The sequence below is a fragment of the Neopsephotus bourkii genome, unplaced genomic scaffold (genome assembly GCF_033783945.1).
Source record: "Neopsephotus bourkii isolate Nb327-2 ecotype Australia unplaced genomic scaffold, CSIRO-AGI_Nbou_v1 NB_787, whole genome shotgun sequence".
NCBI lineage: Eukaryota > Metazoa > Chordata > Aves > Psittaciformes > Psittacidae > Neopsephotus > Neopsephotus bourkii.
Window position 1 is genome coordinate 780,784 of NW_026901283.1, and position 18,345 is coordinate 799,128.

The 18,345-nt window shown below is 37.1% G+C and overlaps 1 protein-coding gene across 1 annotated transcript in view; it reads right to left on the minus strand.

Annotated features, from left to right (window-relative positions):
- The window catches only part of COL25A1 (collagen type XXV alpha 1 chain), a 308,091-nt gene that overhangs the window by 128,391 nt on the left and 161,355 nt on the right, over window positions 1–18,345 (minus strand). Inside the window, exons 3-4 of the mRNA XM_061355191.1 lie at window positions 17,474–17,518; window positions 15,384–15,391 (exon numbers count right to left, since the gene is read on the minus strand). Coding sequence (XP_061211175.1) covers window positions 15,384–15,391; window positions 17,474–17,518 — 53 coding nt within the window. The remainder of the gene's footprint in view (window positions 1–15,383; window positions 15,392–17,473; window positions 17,519–18,345) is intronic.

Sequence of the window (18,345 nt, forward strand, 5' to 3'; positions counted from 1 at the left end):
GGGATGCTGGGGATAGACTATTCATTAGAGACTGTAGTGACAGGATAAGGGGTAACAGGTTAAAACTTGGACAGGGGAAGTTTAGATTTGATATAAGGAGGAAATTCTTTCCTGTTAGGGTGGTGAGGCACTGAAATGGGTTGCCCAGGGAGGTTGTGAATGCTCCATCCCTGGTGGTCCCTGGGACCAGGTTGGACGAGGACTTGGGTGATATGGTTTAGTGTGAGGTGTCCCTGCCCATGGCAGGGGGTTTGGAACTCGATGATCTTAAGGTCCTTTCCAACCCTAACTATTCTATGATTCTATGATTTACCACTGTCTAACACTGTTTACTGTAGACTACAACCCCAGGTATGAAATACTTAACTGATACTCCTTCATGGAAAAAAAAAAAAAAAAAGGACAAAGAAAGAAAAAAGAAAAGAAAACTGTAAAATGAATCTCTCTAACCTTGGCAAATAATGTACGGTGCAGTGAGTTGAGAAACAGCACATTGTAACTGCCTGCTGTTAAAAAATGAACTGTATTGAAATTGTAATCTTAAAGTGCTTACCCCTATACGCCTCACCCATCCATAAAAACAATCTTCTGAAGGACTGAAGAACTATGTGTTTCCATAAAAATACTTTGTTATGCTACTGAATTCCAGCATAGCTTAGAAGTATTTAAACATGGGGAACCTACACCAAGACCAGAGAGAAATCTCCTAAAAGTTCTCATTTCTCTTGAAGAAGCTGAAACTCCTGTATCTGTAAATAGAAAGCACATGGCCAATTCATCAATGCCAACATTACTGTGTGAATATATTTGATGTGGTTGGTGCCATGTTGATGAGAAAACAATAAACTCTGAAAAATGTCACTTCTCAAAAATTAGCTGGCTAGCATTCAGTAGGAGATAAGTTGTTGTAACAGCTGTGGCATGATGATTTTGATGAATTAGCTTTTTGTTCTCCTGGAATAATCTGTCTCCTCATGCTACTATGGAAGTGAATCTGTTTGCTCACTGAAGCCCTACTGAACAATAATTTTGTTATTTATATTTTGATGGCTTTATAGAATAGAAAAAAAATAATCCATGTCACTTCTTTTAGTCAATCTCTTTTGGTTTCTATACAACTTCTCTTTTCAGGGGGAATGAGGTCCATTGAGGAAAAATACCGCCTTTTGGTAAGTAATACAGGATGAAAGAGAAATAACCTGCAGCGGACAATTTTTGACCTTCCCTTGATGGAACCATCAGCTCTGGAAGATTAGCAAAACTCAAGAGCAGGTGTGTAAATTGATTTTTGCTCCATTAGGACAGAAGAACCTGACCCTCACATCTCTTGTTTGTCCATAGAGGCAGTATTTTGAATGGGGCTCCCAGGGAATTAAGAAAAAAATACAGCTGCCATAGAGGCACTTCACTTTTGACTTATAACAAAGGAGATCAGTCAGAGTGAATACATCCCCATTAGAAAGGAGAACAGTTACAAAGGGTTTAAAAGAGATCAAAATGAAAACCCAAGGTACTGAAGTGTTTATAAATAAACATGTAGATAAACCCCCAGTCTCTTTCAACTATGATGTGAAGAATTCTAGGATAACCAAAATGCCAATGGTCATACTAGTCCTAGTCCAGAAATGCAGTATTTCCATCTGGGATACAACATAAGGAAAACAAAAAACAAACTTGTACAGATGAACTGTGTTAAAACTTAAACACCAAAGCAGGTGCTTTCAGCTATGCCCTGCCATATGTGCTCAGATGCTGGAATATAAAATTCTGCACATGCAAGCCCATTCAGATACTTCTGTCACGCACCTACCAGATTTAAAAAGCACAAATGTGCATGAAACTAGTTTAAGGGCATTACTGTTGTCTTAAACATGCTATAACCTAAATCATTCATTAGAAGTTGATGGTGCTGCATAAACTCTGTCCCCTCCAAAATGAGCTGGAACCAGTAAAATCTTGAAAAGCATGGATCATTATGGAAAAAAAATATATGAAGCATACTTTAAAAGATTATTTCATTCCAGGAAATAAAGCAGAATTCAGGGATGCTTTACAAACTTTTTCATTCTTTCTTCCTGAAATTTTTCTCTATACAGTTTTTATTGTTCTATTCCCCCAGTTTAACAGGAAAAGAGGGATGTAGCAATGAAAAAAAAAAAAATTAAGAAAAAAAAACTATTTCTAGTCCCTGAAGAAAAATCTTCACATAAATCTTGCTATGATCAGAAGCCATAACTTGGTTTCCAGAAGGAACACCTATTACCATGACTATGAAAACAAAATCATTAAGCATGTAATAACAAAGATTATAAATTGCATAAAGTGCTCAGATAGGAATATAGCATCTTTATTTGCAAATCTGTGCTTTCACTAGTTATATTATTTTAGCTGGGGAGCCGAATGCTACCTCCTTTACTGCCTTAATGCCCTCTCCTGCCAACCTCAGACATCAGTCCTAATTGCCTTTCAAGCAAACCCCTGGACACTGTAATTTAAACCCAAAGTGTAACATCTGGAAGTTCATGAGAAGGTTGAAAGTAGCTACTGGGAGAATGCTGGAAGAACCTTGTCATTTCAATTCAGAGCCCCAACAGTAATGCTGTTTCAGACTTCTGCAGGTTTTGCCTGGTTCGGGTTTTATTTTTCAGGTGAAAGTATATGTACAGGCCCAACTTTCAAACTTCTGACGAGTGAAATTTATGTGAAAATAAACAGAATTTCTTTGAGGGGCAGGGGTTGTGTTTTGGGGTTTTGGTTATTTGGGTTGTTTTATGGTTTTTCTTTTTCTATGTGTGTGGTTGTTTTGTTGTTGGGGGGGTTGGTGTGTGTGTGGGGATGCTTTTTTTGTTTTGGTGAGTTTGGGGTTTTTTTACACTGCAGAACAAAAGCTCATCTTCCTATTGAGTTGGTGTCTGTTTTTTGCCTCAAGTTACTTAGGAAAAGCTACCAAGTTTCTCAGTTCTCATACATCTGCTTTCTGAAGATTGCCAATCAAGAAACAAATTCAGAGCTTTTTTTTCTGTTTTGATTCTGAAAACCTCTTTTAACTCCAAGTAGAGCCAGTGTCTCATTGCCCAGTCAGAAAGAAGTCCTTCCTTCTTCCTTGACAACTACTGCACAAACAGAAATAAGCAAACTCAGCAAACAAAATATTTAACTAAGGAAACAAAGTTACTGAAATCAGATTGTTTAGAACATGAGTTACCTCCCCTCTAGCCAAGAAAACTTGCAAAGCTGAATATTTCATACCTCTGCTTTTCTGAGCCATACTCCAGCAAATCATACACTCCTCTCAGCTGCTTTCTAATTTCTGTCAGATTATGCAAGGTAAATTGAAGTTTCACCAGAGCTGAGAAGGCGAATCCAAAGACAGAATATAGTTTGGTGAAACAGCTTTTAAAAATCCTAAAGCATTTACCAATCTCACTAGTCCATTTAATCTTAAAATCTCTAGACTATTCTTTTAAGTTTTGTGGATCTGCCCACGAATCCATCCAAATAATACATTTTCATTTTTTTCTTCTGACATAACTGGCTTTCAAGATTAGAAAAGGGTTTCTGCAGAAGCTGGTGACAGCAAAAATGTGTTTCTTTGCATTGCCATCTAGGGAGAAACAATTTGTATGTGATGGCAATACCAGACTACAATTTACATAGCTGGAAGGCAGAAACCTAAAATGAGAGGTCTCCTATCATAGGCAGAGTGGACTACAAAAAAAAATCACGATAATTAATCCACATAGCTGGAAGTGGAAACATTGAGGCCATTCTCTCTTCAGAGACTGGCTAATCAGTCAGACTACCTGAACAAAACCCACAGCCTTTGCTCTGGAGAATTCTTATTAAAAAAAAAGGAACCTACACTTGCCCTTTTTGCACTTTTGCGATGACTAGAAATAGAAATACTGCATTATGTATGACAAAAATTGCTGAACTGCCCTCTTGGTGCTTTTGGAGCACTTTCTTTCAGCCTTCACTCTCACCTATGGAAAACTGTGTCATTGTTTACATCACCCTCTGGAACTAAATGTGCAAATTGCAAACTAAGAGCATTCCAACTGCTGGAGGCCAAAACCTCCAGTATGTCTAATATACACGTCTAATATTACTGACCTAAAATATGGATGTCAGTGTAAGCCCAAAACTCCAGTACAGTGACACAACTTCTGTTTCACAAAAATCTGTGTACTAAGAAACAAAGAACTTCCTTAGCACCCACAATTTGTCTCCTATTATTTTTCTCTGCATGCATCCCAGTTCCTCTTTGCCTTCTTATCGTAAGTAATTATTATTCTGGGGATGGCTTCTCTAAGTAAGCGCTGTTCAACATGAATGAAAGTAAAAGTATCACCCTTATTGCTGCTTAGTTGCAATTGATATGGTAAAATGAAGAACGGTTACAGAAAGAACAGTGGGACTATTAACAATTTCCAATTTTTCCCTTGTTTTACTTCACCTGCTAAGATTTCCAGATTTCCAAGCAGGAGCTAACAACAGTTTATTTTCATAAGCGTGTCTTGTGGCAGCAAGAAACCAATTTCTACATTAAAAATTTAATATTTCTTTCAACTGATGAGTGCTCATGTGCATGACTGTTTTGAATCATGCTCCTTTTGTGAGGAAAAGCAACAAAGGGTTAAATTCCTCTCATACTGGAAACAGCTATCATGAACATGCACAAAATAATCTAAAAAGAATTCTTAACTCAATGGTCCTCTGTTAGATTATCAGTTCAGTGCAGATCTCAATATTAGAAGAAAAACAGTTGTTTTACCTTAAGACAAAGAGGAAAAAAAAAAGTTTTGTGAGGGTGATTTATGATCTGTATTCTACACAGTCACAGAAAAACTTCCAACTGACTTTCCACACTACTTGTATAAATCTTTCCTACCATAAAATATGCTTGCTTTTAGAAACTGCTTTAACTAATCTTGATTTTGATATGCATACATATAGCTGAGGAAATAAAAATAAGGGCAGTCCAAACACCACCTTGGTATTTTCCTTGTGATGCAAAAGGCAAGATGCACACTCAGTGTGCCTATTCCAAAGATCCCCAAGAACAGATAAAAAGTACTTTAAGTCTTTTTGCACCAGCTAAGTTCTGTCATTGAAGAAGAAACTCAAAAGACATATTGCTGAGAACCTTGTTAGCTTGACAAACACTAGCCAGATCATTTCTGGTGTAATTACTGGATGATGTTAAGCAGTGTAGGGCCCACTACAAGCGGATGAAAGAACTTTTTGATTCCCAGTAGGGAAAAAGTTTGTTAATCAGCTTTTTAAGAAGAAGCAGTTCAGGTGCCTGTCTGCTCCAAGTGTTCCCTTCCTCATATTGCCTCTCTCATAAATGAAAACTGAGGGCTGACTACAGGGGGAAGCAGGCATGCAAACAGCCTTGAGGAAAACACTTCCACCCTGCACTCTGGAAATCACAAAATCTAGCCACCTAGTCTAGTGATTTTAGTGATTCAGGAACAAGTTTCTTCAACAAAATTTTATCCTCCTTGACCTTAGCTAGGTTTAACAACACACTTAAACTCCTACATAGGAATATTCACCTTGGAGATGTATGGGTAGTAAAGTCTTGTGTATCTTTCAGCTATATCATAAGTCCAAATGAAAAACCCAGTGTGGAAATGACACATCATATTTGCAACCCTCCTTCAAGGTGAAGAAACTGATAACTTCAGAATTTTTACAGGATGGTTTGCGCCTTCCCTTCCTATTTGCAACAGATACAAATAGTAATCAAATATAGGATTTCTACTGTAAGTAATTCAACATTTTCTTTGAATCTAAAAACTGCCTGTGAGAAAGCGACAGCTCAGGCAAATTGTACGAGTCATTTTTAACTATCGCTGGTTACTCACTCTACATTCATGTGTAACTGGCAAACACAAATTGAGAAAAAAGGCCTAGAATTGCAATTCCTTTGGAACACAAAACTTTACTCCAAGGTAGTTTGTTTCATAAATAAAGATATTCTTTCATAAATAAAGATATTCCTGTTAGACTAGAGAGTTACATCTTGCCTTCTGAGGAAATTAGTGGAAAATTTCAAGTGGGGTGTCTAATGAAAGGCAAGTATGAAAGGTCTTAGGTGTGGTTTAAGCATTAATTACACCTGCCAAAGCATAAATATGAAAATCATAACTAGATCCTCCTGCATGTCACCTGCCAAGCTGAACTCCATGAGAGACCAGAGAGACCAGGAATTTATATATACTGTCAAGTAAATGACTAACTAGCTTAATTGCTTTCTCTGCCTATGCATGCTTTATTATGGAGGAGCACAATTTTTAAGGAGGAAAACACTGATAAAAGACTTTTAATTGTTAAATTACATCTATCCTACCTATTTGCTATCAGCTATCATTCTGTATTTATCTGACAGATATATGAGGTTGTATTATTTTGAACTGACATCAACTGTGAATCTAGCCTACACTGATCCACTAGCCCATTGTATCCTAGCGTTATGTGCTCAGTTCTCCCCACACGCTAACATCTAGGAAGTGCCATGCAGAGATGTGGATTTTGCAGTAGAGAAGTTCTCTGTCCATGCATCCAAGATGGAAATTGCTTTAAAGATGGTCTTGGTGGATCCAGCGTATGGTAACAATTGCCTGTATTACTAATGATACATTGAGGTTATCTGTTATAATGTTGGCTTATTATTCTACTATTTTCTACATCCTTGTTTGCAGTACTATATATAAAATGGACTAAATAATTTAGAAAGTTTAGTGAGTTTAAACCAGAACATACTATGTAGTCATACTATGTAGGCATTTATTGCAGCACAAGCTATTTTCTTAAGTCATCATGTAAAGTTTGTACTTGAGTTTATATATGGCAATTTCTTTTACAATTGCAAGTAAGGAAAAGGGTAGAAATACAGTTTTATATCACTGACTTTTGCAGATGAGGCAGTTACTTTACTATCACAGTCACAGATAAGGAATAGCTTAGAGCACTCTCAGCATCCTCCAGGGAGTTGCAGAAGTAAACGCTGCCTTCCCTTATTTACACTCATGTAATGCTGGGTGTAATGCTGGGTGCATAACTGATGAAAGGTTTCAGTAAATAGTTCATTCAAAATGGCACAGAAATACTACATAGTTAACCTGCCTAGCAGCAAGTGTGTATTGCACCTATTTAAAGTGCAGCATGTATTTGGGAACAGTGCAACTGTTGAGATTCTGGTATTGCATTGTTGAGAAATTCTGCTGCACTGTGTCCTGACTGTTAGGAATATTTCTGAGGTGCTACTGAAGTTTTCTATGAATAAAAGATTCAACACAACCTGCTACTGTAGGCCTATTAACGAATACTACAGGATGGCAACAACTGCAAGCAAGAAAGGTGCAACTGTCTTCTTTACAGAAGGGACTTTACCTCTTACCTATCAGAATATTAACTGACAGAACGCAATTTTTCATACTGCAGATAAAAACTCCCATTAGGGCCATATCTATGGCTTGATATCAAGACAAAATTCATACTGAAGCAAGTGACCCTCCTCTGGCTGACCACTGCTCAAAGCATAGATCCTATAACATATTTATGGCTTGAAAAAGGTCATACTGGTATCTATCACTTAGAACAATCCACTCCAGTAGCTAGAGCTACCCCTGGGTGCTGGACTTGGCAGATATATCCATGGAAGACACTGAAAGTATCCTTTGCCTGCAGCTGTAGAAACTGACTTAACCCCACATGTGACAGTGGAACTGAATGCCGTATCTCCCTGCTTGTTGACCTGACTGTAACAGAGAACTCCAGCTCTCATTATAAGCTTCTGTTACAGCGCTGTAGCTCTTGTGTACAGAATACAAAAGCCTAGGGGTTGGCTGTGACAGTATTATACTCCATGCGAGCTGAAGTATACTCTTGGAAGACTCACTAACAAATAGATGTCTTGTAAGCAGGGTTTTGGTGAATCATGGCAAGACTATTGTGAAGTCCCAATTTGTTGCAGTGAATGTGTTAATGGAAAGTAGTTTTGTGAAATAGGAATATACTCATCCCAAACAGACACTCATTTTCTGCTGAATCTGAAGCACTGGCATCAGTTGACAACTTTTTGGAACAATGGGCAATGCGTACATGGTTACAAATAAGGAAATCTGTAAACTCAGTAACCTTTTGAGATGGACAGCTGATCAACTGCATCTCTTCAAAGCAAGCAGAGAATTCCTTCTACTCCCTGAGAACAAGCAAGTAGTTTGAGGCAGATGGATCAACTGAAAACCTCATGTCTTCCAAGCTCATCACATTTGCCAGGACTAAAAATAAGGCCAAAGTATACCAAACTGAGAAAATGCATACTAAAGTCACAGTATAAAGAAACTTTCAAGATTCCAGATATTTTGAATTTTCTGTGCATTTAAAATGAACAAACAAAAACCCACAAAAAAAGAAAAAAAACAAACAAAACCCACAAAAAAAGAAAAAAAAACAAACAAAAACCAAGCAAACAAAAAGCTCCTAAAATAGTTATCAGTGTTTCACTACCAAACCTGAAATTTATTGCAAAAGTCTTGCTGGTATATGTTTAAGATGTTACTTTGGTCAAATATCAAAAACAGAAAGTGGTCTGCAAAGGTACCTGTTGAGAAAAAGAAATGCTGTAGATTGGGAACCTTCTACAGGATCACCAAGCCAAACTCTCAGTGTAAGATTAGGACCTGACATAGCCACCCCTAGAACTTAGACATTTATATTTTACTACAACTGTGAAAAAGAGGAAACCGCCATAAGCTGTACTTAATCACAGATAGAAAACTTTCAGTCTTTGCTTATTTCTTCTCTTCTGATTATGCCAGTTATGTTCGTTTCACAGCAAATCAGCTGCCATTGTATGCGGTTGAAAAACTTGCATTTGAATAGGATTAATTTTACATACATACCTACATATACAGACACTGCTACTTACTACACATTTGCTTACACAGCCTCAGTCTTTAACTGGAGACCCAGCAGAAAATGAAACATGAAACACCTTCAAAGACAAAGCAACACAGCAGGACAATAAAATGCCTTTTTCCAATTTCTCACAACAGGAGTTTCCATGCGCTTCCACACCAGAACTATTTCTTTAAATTCAAACCCCTCACAGCCCTTCTCTGTTCTACCTGAAATGCTCTTCACCTTTAGTAATACAGAAAGGGAGGTAAAGGGGAATCAGAGCCTTCTACTAGCAGCCTGAAATTCTTTACATATCAAGATAACAGTTTGTCTTAGGGTATATTGGGATGCTTTTTTACATGTGCAAAACTTAGAAGTGTGGTGAGCAAGATATTTTCTAATCTTGAAGGAAATATAACAGGCTAAAGAATAATTGAAATTTTCTACCTGCAGTGCTAATCTTGGCCAGTTTGTCATCTTCACCATTCAGAGGTAAGAAAGTCTTTCAAGAGCTAGGAAAATATTAAATGAAATGACAGATGAAATTTCAAGGATGCACATTTCATGTTTGAACAAGTGATGATATTAGTTACAGGAGAACAACCTCCACTTCAGAAACATCCTTTTCTGCAAGAGAAGAATCTGCTTCAATTTCTTGAAGATGAGACAAGGATGTTAGGAGAGGCAACCCTGTCCATGGCAGGGGGGTTGGAACTAGATAATCTTAAGGTCTTTTCCAACCCTAACTATTCTATGATTCTATGATTTAATACAAGATCACCTGGAGCAACCATAACCTCCACAATTCCTAAAAGTCTTGTAAATGCATCAGATGTTCTGCAGACTGACATCATGGTAAAATGTAGGTGAACTCTCCCTGATCCCCTCTTTTATGAAGCAATACTTTATGGACATCTTTATATTCTGACCCTTTATTCTGGTGATAGTGCAGCTTTACTACCACATATGCAACAACTTCCACGATGATGTGCTTGGACATTTATCTTGGTCTATACCTCAACTTGAGAAAAGGGGTATTTTTAATGGTTGGGGTTTTTGTTGTTATGTTTTATTTTTTCCAAGTTCTAGCACTATTTCTTAAGTGACATTGTCATGCAAAACCCTTGCAACAAATGCCTATATTCATATTCTCTAATGTTTGTACACTCTTTTGTTCTCTTTCCCTTAAGGAGATGTGATAGCCTATTTCAATTTTAAACTCAAGTTGAAAGAGTTACAACTCCAAATTTGGTCATTTGTCCGTTACATAAAGGTTTCAGTGAGGAAAGAAAGGAGCTGTACAGTGTACACTTTTTATAGTATTCATGGTGTCTTACATGATAGCCACTTAATTATGGTCTTATAAAACCTTTTATAACTGCGGCTTTCATTAGCAGTAAGTCCAGCTTATTTTCTTGACTTTCAATATCGCATCTTCCCAGAAACTTATATTTATCACTTTCATTCCTTTTACTGTTATAATTATTATTTCTAAAGTTACCTTTAAAATTAGAATGAACATGGACAATGAAAACTTCAGTCCTGGAGAAAACAACCACTAGATTTTGTGAGATTACAACCTTATGTTTTGGGCTATTGAGCAGAGAGGTTTTTTTAAGTTATATTTCACAGACATATCTCACTATCCTCACAGAATATCCAATAAAGATTAAAGCAATAATATTTTTACAGGAGTTAAATAGGACTCTAGAGAAATAAGTTTAAACACTAATAGCCTTTTCATAGAGCTCTATAGGGCTATATAAGTACTTTTAAAGTGCATTGCACTTGCTCTTACATACTTCCCATTCAAAGCAGGTGGATGTGGCTGTAACTGAAAAGATGGAAACAGCTAGCCACATGACAATTTTCAGGAACCATAGCCAAATTCTATTCCCAGTCACTTTCAAGCAGGAAGAAGTAGTGTTCAACTCATGCTAAGCACTACTGAAAGCAAATGATTCCACACATGGATGGCTGCACGCATGAACAGAAATGCTTTCAGGCTAAAGTTTGCCTATAACAATGCCACTATTAGACCCAGCAATTTCAATAGTGTGGCTTCCAAGAACTTTATTGTCTTCAAATTCCACAGCAAATCTTCTCAAGAAAGCAGCTGGACCAGTAGAAAGGACTGGCCTTCAGGCTCTACAGAAAATTATGTTTTCAAACTGTCCCCATGAAGCCTTCAAGACATGCATGAATCCATCACTAATACATTCACTCATTTTCTCAACTTACACTTTAGGCCGAAAAGTTAAATCTATGAGGTTTTTCGTGCTGTGCACAATATAAACTTTACCTTGTGTATTAAGCTCATTAACTGAAATGAGGAACACCAAAGATTTAATTTTCACAGAAGCCTAACAGCTGGTTTACTGTCACTATGGGTCTTTTTTCTTTTAAATTCCAGTTTTTGTATACAGAGCTAATAGCTGGATGACGAGAAAAAAAGGCATTTTAGCAAGTTTTTCACCTTATCTCCTCCTCCACACACTTGTGCACTCACCTACACAGATTAAGCAGTCTTAAGTGAAATAGGAAACCTGATAAAACCTAATAATGGTTTCAGTATACCCAACATGTTTCTTAATAATGATGATCAATTCCTCCCCAGTTGATTTTCAACCACTTCTACTAATAAAGATAGACATTGGATGATGCTTCATTGGTAGCATTTCTCAGAAAACTCTGCAACTACAGAAGATGCCCAGAGAAAAACATTGTAATAGGCTGCATAAAAAGAATTGTGACCAGCAAGTTGAGGGAAGTGATTTTCCTCTTCTATTCTGCTGAGACTCTGCCTCAGTTCTGCATTCAGCTCTGGGGCCCCCAGTATAATGAGGACATGGACCTGTCAGAGCAAGCTGAGAGGAAGGCCACAAAGATGATCAGAGGGCTGAAGCACCTCTCCTACAAAGACAGGCTGAGAGAGTTGAGCTTCCAAATGGAGAAAGGACCACTGTAGGGAGATCTTCCTGCGGACTTTCAATACATAGTGGAGGCTTATAAGAAACACGGAAGGGCTTGGGTTTGGTTGTTTTGTTTTGTTTTGCTCTGGTTTTTGTCTTTTGGTTTGGGTTTTTTGTTTGTGTTTGTTGGTTTTGCTGTTGTTTAGTTGGTTGGGTCTGGATTTGTTTTGTTTTGTTTTGACCAAGGCCTGTAGTGACAGGACAAGGGACAATGATTTTAAAAGAGGACAGGTTTAGGTCAGAAATAAGGAAGATGTGGGCAGAGAGACACTGGAACAGGTTTCCCAAAGCTGTGCATTCCTCACATCTGGAGACATTCAAGGTCAGGTTGAACGGGGCTTTGAGCAATGTGGTCTAGTGAAATATGTCCCAGCCCATGGCCTGTATTAGACTAGATGATCTATAAAGTTCCATTCCAACCCAAACCTTTCTGAAATTCAATGATACTATGAAATTGCCTTTTACCTGCAGATGTTCAAAGCATGGGATTTATAGTTACCAACAGAAACATTTTTAAAACTCACTGAAAAATTAGGCATATTTTGCCTGAAATATATAGGCAAATCAGTACGGGAGGGCCTTCCAAGATATACTATCAAGTGCTTTGAGTAATATCATTATCATACTTTAACAGTCACTGTGTTGTGCATATGCATTGTCTCTGAAATGTATCACACTAACACATTTTGTCACTTGGTTTCTAATACACATGCATATACTTCTTTCCTTTAGAGGGACACTGCAGTCAACTAGCCTGACTACATGGAAGAAATATATTATTGGTAGATTTTAGAAAGATGCATTATTTCATATATTTTAAGGGAATAAATTCGAGAGATATGGGTGAAACTGACAGAAAACTTAATTGCATCCATTATTATAAAATTACTCTGTGACAGACAATGCAGCCAACTGCTAGGACCTCTGCCATAGCATTTTAGTTTTCTCAAAACTCATTGCTTGAAGCAGTCAAGAGAAAAAGGACAGAATTCAAAGAAAGGGCTTAGAGGTTCCATAAAGCAACCGTACAGCTTTCTAACATGGTAAATTGAGATGCAGCATCTTGCTATAGAAAACTTTTTTTTAATTAAACTTAGTTTTGTATGCAAGAGTGCAGAAACTGAACACAAAATATGTACATCAAACAACCAGTGCATTGCATTTATGCACTGCAAGCACTCATATTCTTTTAAAAATCTTCTCAATGTTTTTTTGTTTTGTTTCTAGAGGAAAGTCCTACATTTTATAGGTATATGAGAAATAGAAAGCAGGTCTTTTTGACAGTAATAAAGGAAAACTAAAACACAACATCATGATTTCAGAGTAATATATACTGTCATAAATATTTGATGAGTTACCGGATAGCCATTTCGCCCTGGTAGACCCTGGTTGAATGAGATGAAATGGTATGACACACATTAACAACGCAGTCATGACATACGACATAACAAACATGCAGAGTACATTACTGGCAGATTATAATTTGCATATCAATTAATTTTTGGTATGTGATGACATTACAAACCAATAAATATGAAATTTATACACACAGTGAAAAAATTCACACAGTGAAGAAATGAGGCTTTGGCAATGAAAATTATAAGTTTTGACTTAAATAAACCCTCTAACTAAAAGGCTAATGGCTCTTCTGATGTTTATTGAAATTCCTTTTGGTATTAAGAGAATTATCCATTTAGATTGAAGGGCAGTATGTGGTTAAAAGGAAAACAGGTTTAGTGCTTAGGCAGTAAAGTATTACATACATAGGCTGCCACTAGCATACAGGTGCCAAAGAAGAAATTTGAGAATGCTATAACAGATCATAAAAAAAATTAAAATAAATGAAAGCTGCAGCCTTTGAATGCTATTACATGTGATACTCAGTAGTCATGTGCCAGGAAAATAAGCAGAGCACTACAGTAGCCATTGAAAACACTACAACTAATCCCTATGTGGGATAAACAAATATTTGCTATTTTAAATGAAAATTATTACCACAGACTCCCAGATGAAAACAATAACTAAGTTCACACCAGCTGCCCCTAGCCAGACTGTGCCTATGAAAATAAAAAAGTTAATTGGGAACAGAAATTACATTTTGCCTTATAGCAACTTAAACCCTTACTGCCTCTCAGCAAGATGAAGTCCTGTAGGTTTTTAATATGAAACTAGAACTTAATTCAGATTCTTCCTAAAATTATTCCATTTTGGGAGCCACAATTGAGACCCTTTTTTTCTTTTTTTAAATGGACCTGTACTAAAACAGCAGGGAGCTGAAGTCAAAGGCATCCATAATGACCCACACAGTGAACTTTTGCCACATTGTCTTACTACAGGAAAATTGTTTGTATCATGATTTACAGTTGTTCTTTGTGTTTCATGGGAAGACTGCGAAAGAAATGGGGGAAGATGGTGTTTCTTTCAAATAAATAGTACCTTTATGCATTAAGCATGGCTTTTCACTGATGGCTTATTAAATTAATTTGACACGATGAGCTATAAAGCACGGGGTCAAAATCTGTCAGGCAGGGATAAGTAGTATCACTGCTCAGCATATACCATTTACAGTAAAATTATTAGGTCATAGCAGGAATTCAACATATTAATTCACCTTTCTCAAGCATGCATGTAGCATAGAATAGACAGATAATCTGGTCCTGAAAATATTGTGAAAATCTATATCAATCAAAGAAAAAAAAAATAGAAGCCTGCAAACACTGTAAAAGAAACAACGTTTTAATGGTCACACTTTTACACCATATGGTGCACATGGATGACATGACAAATAGAAATGTTTGAGTGTTTAGTCCTGTTCTTCAAGTCTGACTTTTGACCTACTCCAGGAATGTACAACAAAGTAAACAAAACCCAACCAAGTTTATAACCTAGCTGCAAAACAAAACCATCATAAATCCCCAGAAGGGAGAAACTGTTTTCTTACAAATAGGATTAGCACAAGATTCAACTAATTTACTGAACTGAACAGTATTATTTAATATTCATTTTACACTAGCACATACTGGCTTCAGCAGTGATTACTCTGCAATAAGCTGGATAAGCTCATACACCTCCGAAGAACAAGGAGCGGGTACCCGAAGACTTTGTGATGACTGCAGTGCAAGTTACTACCCAGAAAAAGGCAGAGTGACCAAGTCTGGGCCTAAGATACTATACTTGCACGTTTTATACTGTATTAAAGTACCTGTTATCAAGGCATAAACAAAATGAGCATAACATACTTACGTGGAATTGTGATCCAAACTGTTATCTGGAGTGGTGACTGTAAAGCTTTATTGTTTTAGAGAATTTTTTCTTAAGGAACTTTCTGATTAAATTATCCAGCTCCAAGATAATTAGTGAGCATTTACACTGTGTAAGTATAAATATCAAAACTCCCTCTTGATGATACATGATCATTTTATCACGGTGATAACTTAACAGGATCTAACAGATTTCTCCCTGATTCTGGAAGAACCAACAATGTATCACTGTACTTACAGGAGGTCCTGTGGGATGGGGTAGAGGGAAAGAGGGCAAAAAAAGAGAAAAAAAGAATGTGTAAGCTTATGAAGTTATTAAAGAAAGACACATATATATGAAGCTAAGCACAAGGCCGCAGGATTGTAAGTGAGGAGCACTGCTAATACACTGTACACATTTTCCCATTCAAGTACTTTTTAGCTTGGTTGTGCTTTGTAACTTGTAAATATGACTAAGGCCCAAATGCATGCACTTACCTTACCAATTCTTCAATTACAGTCATGCAATCTTATGCAAGTTGCTTCTCCATCCATTTCCATGCAATTTCATGCCACTCCAAGAATACCAGCCATGGACTACAATTCATTTTGTCAGTCTCCGCATCAAGCATACGTAACCACATCACCAGTTTCAGTTAGCCACACAGTTGGTATTTGATCACAGCTTGGCTGCAAAATTGCACAAAGTACCCTTGGCATTTAACCTGGGCATCTCATCAAGACATATAGGTACTAGGACCTTCCAGCATTCCAACTTTGCTTATGAGAAGAGGTTTTAGTGGTGACCTGGCAGGGCTGAACTTTCTTTTCATCACCTTCCTTTCTAAAGGAACACATATAAAATGCTTCCCATTAAAATGTCACACTTTGTGAAGTGATATTTGCACATTTTTTCAATTATTTAGACTCAAAGACCTGCATAGCAGTTCTTGGAAACATTATCAAAGGGCCACAAATCAAATCTACTATTTCAGTCTTATTAAGTTGAGCAGCTGCAGCTCCCAAATCAATAGCATTTCATTAAGCTTTTATGCCTCTCTAATTTCTGAATAAAGTGAAGTGCAAAAGGAGTATAAAACAGCAGCTGTACTTTGAGATTGCTTTTAATATTGATAGCCTTTTGGTTTAACAATGCAATTTTATTGTCCAGTAACTAAGGTAATTTCTTTATCCTGGTAAACATTCTTAAACACCATTTTAAGGTGCAGGTCTGTTTTTAAATGAGATCAATTTCCTTTATTAATAGTTTAATATGTGTTTACTTGAAATGTAAAATGAATCAAAAAGCATCCCGCAAATTGTCAGGATCATTTGTAAGACAATCCTCAAACGCAGAATTTCCTTCTGTACCACAGAAATTTTCTTTGAAGCAAATACTAAGCCAACACTGAATGGAAACACCAAGGTGATTTGTATTAACTTTTGGCAGGGCTTGGCTTCAGTTTTGAGATGTAGAAAAATATGGAAATAATTTTTTAAAGTCTGATAAATGATCACTTACAGAGATAAGAAAAGCTACAGGAGATTTACAGAGATCAAGTTGATTGGAAGATTTTCCTAACTGGCAGATTAGATGAGACAGCCAAGGAGGGCAGAAATGCTCATTTTCTCCTGCACTGCCTCCAGAAAATTCACCTCTATGAAGAACTTCATCTTGCAAGGTAATCAATTCTAATTCTTGTGAACGTCAGCAGGAAGAGGTGCTCAGCATCTCACAACATTGTCTTAAATGAAATTTCAAGCTCCACACCACCAGCAGGATCCTCTCAACAGCAACCCCCCTGGTACAGGGTAATGAACCAACAAATGTTTTTCCGTAAGAACTTACTTGGCGCTCATTTCTAGTAGAAAAAATTTCTCTCATACAGAGCAGTCTACTTATCATGTTATTTCCCTGAGTACTGATACTCTTAACATAAAAAAAATCATTTTGCTCTTTATGTCCTTATGCAATTGTTCACTTCAGACCAAGGGGGTTTGATGTAACACTGACTTACAGCACTCCAAGTACTGAATTACATGGAGTTACTCTAACTTGCACAAGTGTGCGAAGACACCAAAATGTTTTGATGACTAGAATATGTTACAAATGATACCATGTCAAGCATTCTGAAGTCTGCTTACAAATTAGTGATGCCCAAGACTAGAAAACTATCTGGAAAGCCATCAGGTATATGCCAAGGGTCACAAATCTTTCTCAGAGACATTTCAGAAGTCTCTTTTGTAGCACTCAAGTAATAAAACTAAAAATGAAGGCATGCTGGCTATGTATCCTCAAAAAAACACTGGTGCCAAAAAACAATGGATCTTATGAAACTGAAAACTTACCAGTCTCTCCTCTTCTGCCCCGCTTACCTCTTTTCCCTGGAGGACCTAAAAAGAAGATGGTGGGTTGTTACTTTTTTCCTTGACATTATGTGTGGAATATCATTCATGTTCAGATGTAAGGCCATTAAACAGATACATTACATGAAAGCCCAAGACTTTGGCTGAGCAGGGGTAAAAGATAACCAGAATAAGATTTAGGAAGTTGAAGATAAAATTGACAGCTACATTACCCACTACAGGCTCTCAGAGAAAAGGCTGGGAGAAACTTTAGAGGTCATTCAGTTCATCTCTTTTACTCAAGGAAAAAGTTAACCACATCTAAATTATTATTTCAACTTCCACAGGCATTTTTTTTCCCTCCATATTTCACTGTTCTGACAAGTGGAACATTTTTCTTTATGTCTAACATGCTGCACTGAAACCCATCAATTCTTGTGCATTCTACCACAAACTCTAGAGAAGAAATTGTTCCTTTTATTTTCTCAAAAAAAAGTCTTTGTGTTCCTCAGAATTGCTGCACCATTCCTTCAATCTTCCTAAACCAAACTTAACACAGGGCATCAAATTTCATTCAGTTGTTCCTGTATTAAGCCCAAAGATCAGCCTTTATTTATAACAGCAAATCCTCTGGAAAGTGCTTGCAGCCTCTATGTGAAAACACGCAAGAGATGAGGAAACCATTGCATGGTTCACCATCCCCCAGACACTGACAAGACTGTATGTGTTGCTAAATACTAAGGTGGCTTTGCTTCTAGTTTTTATCTGTTAGCCATAAACCAATGGCTTAGTCCCTGTAGGCTTTCTGCTAAGGACTCCTTTACTCCTCACAGTCCTTTCTTCGCAAATATTTACATACTGTAGTCACTGTCTGC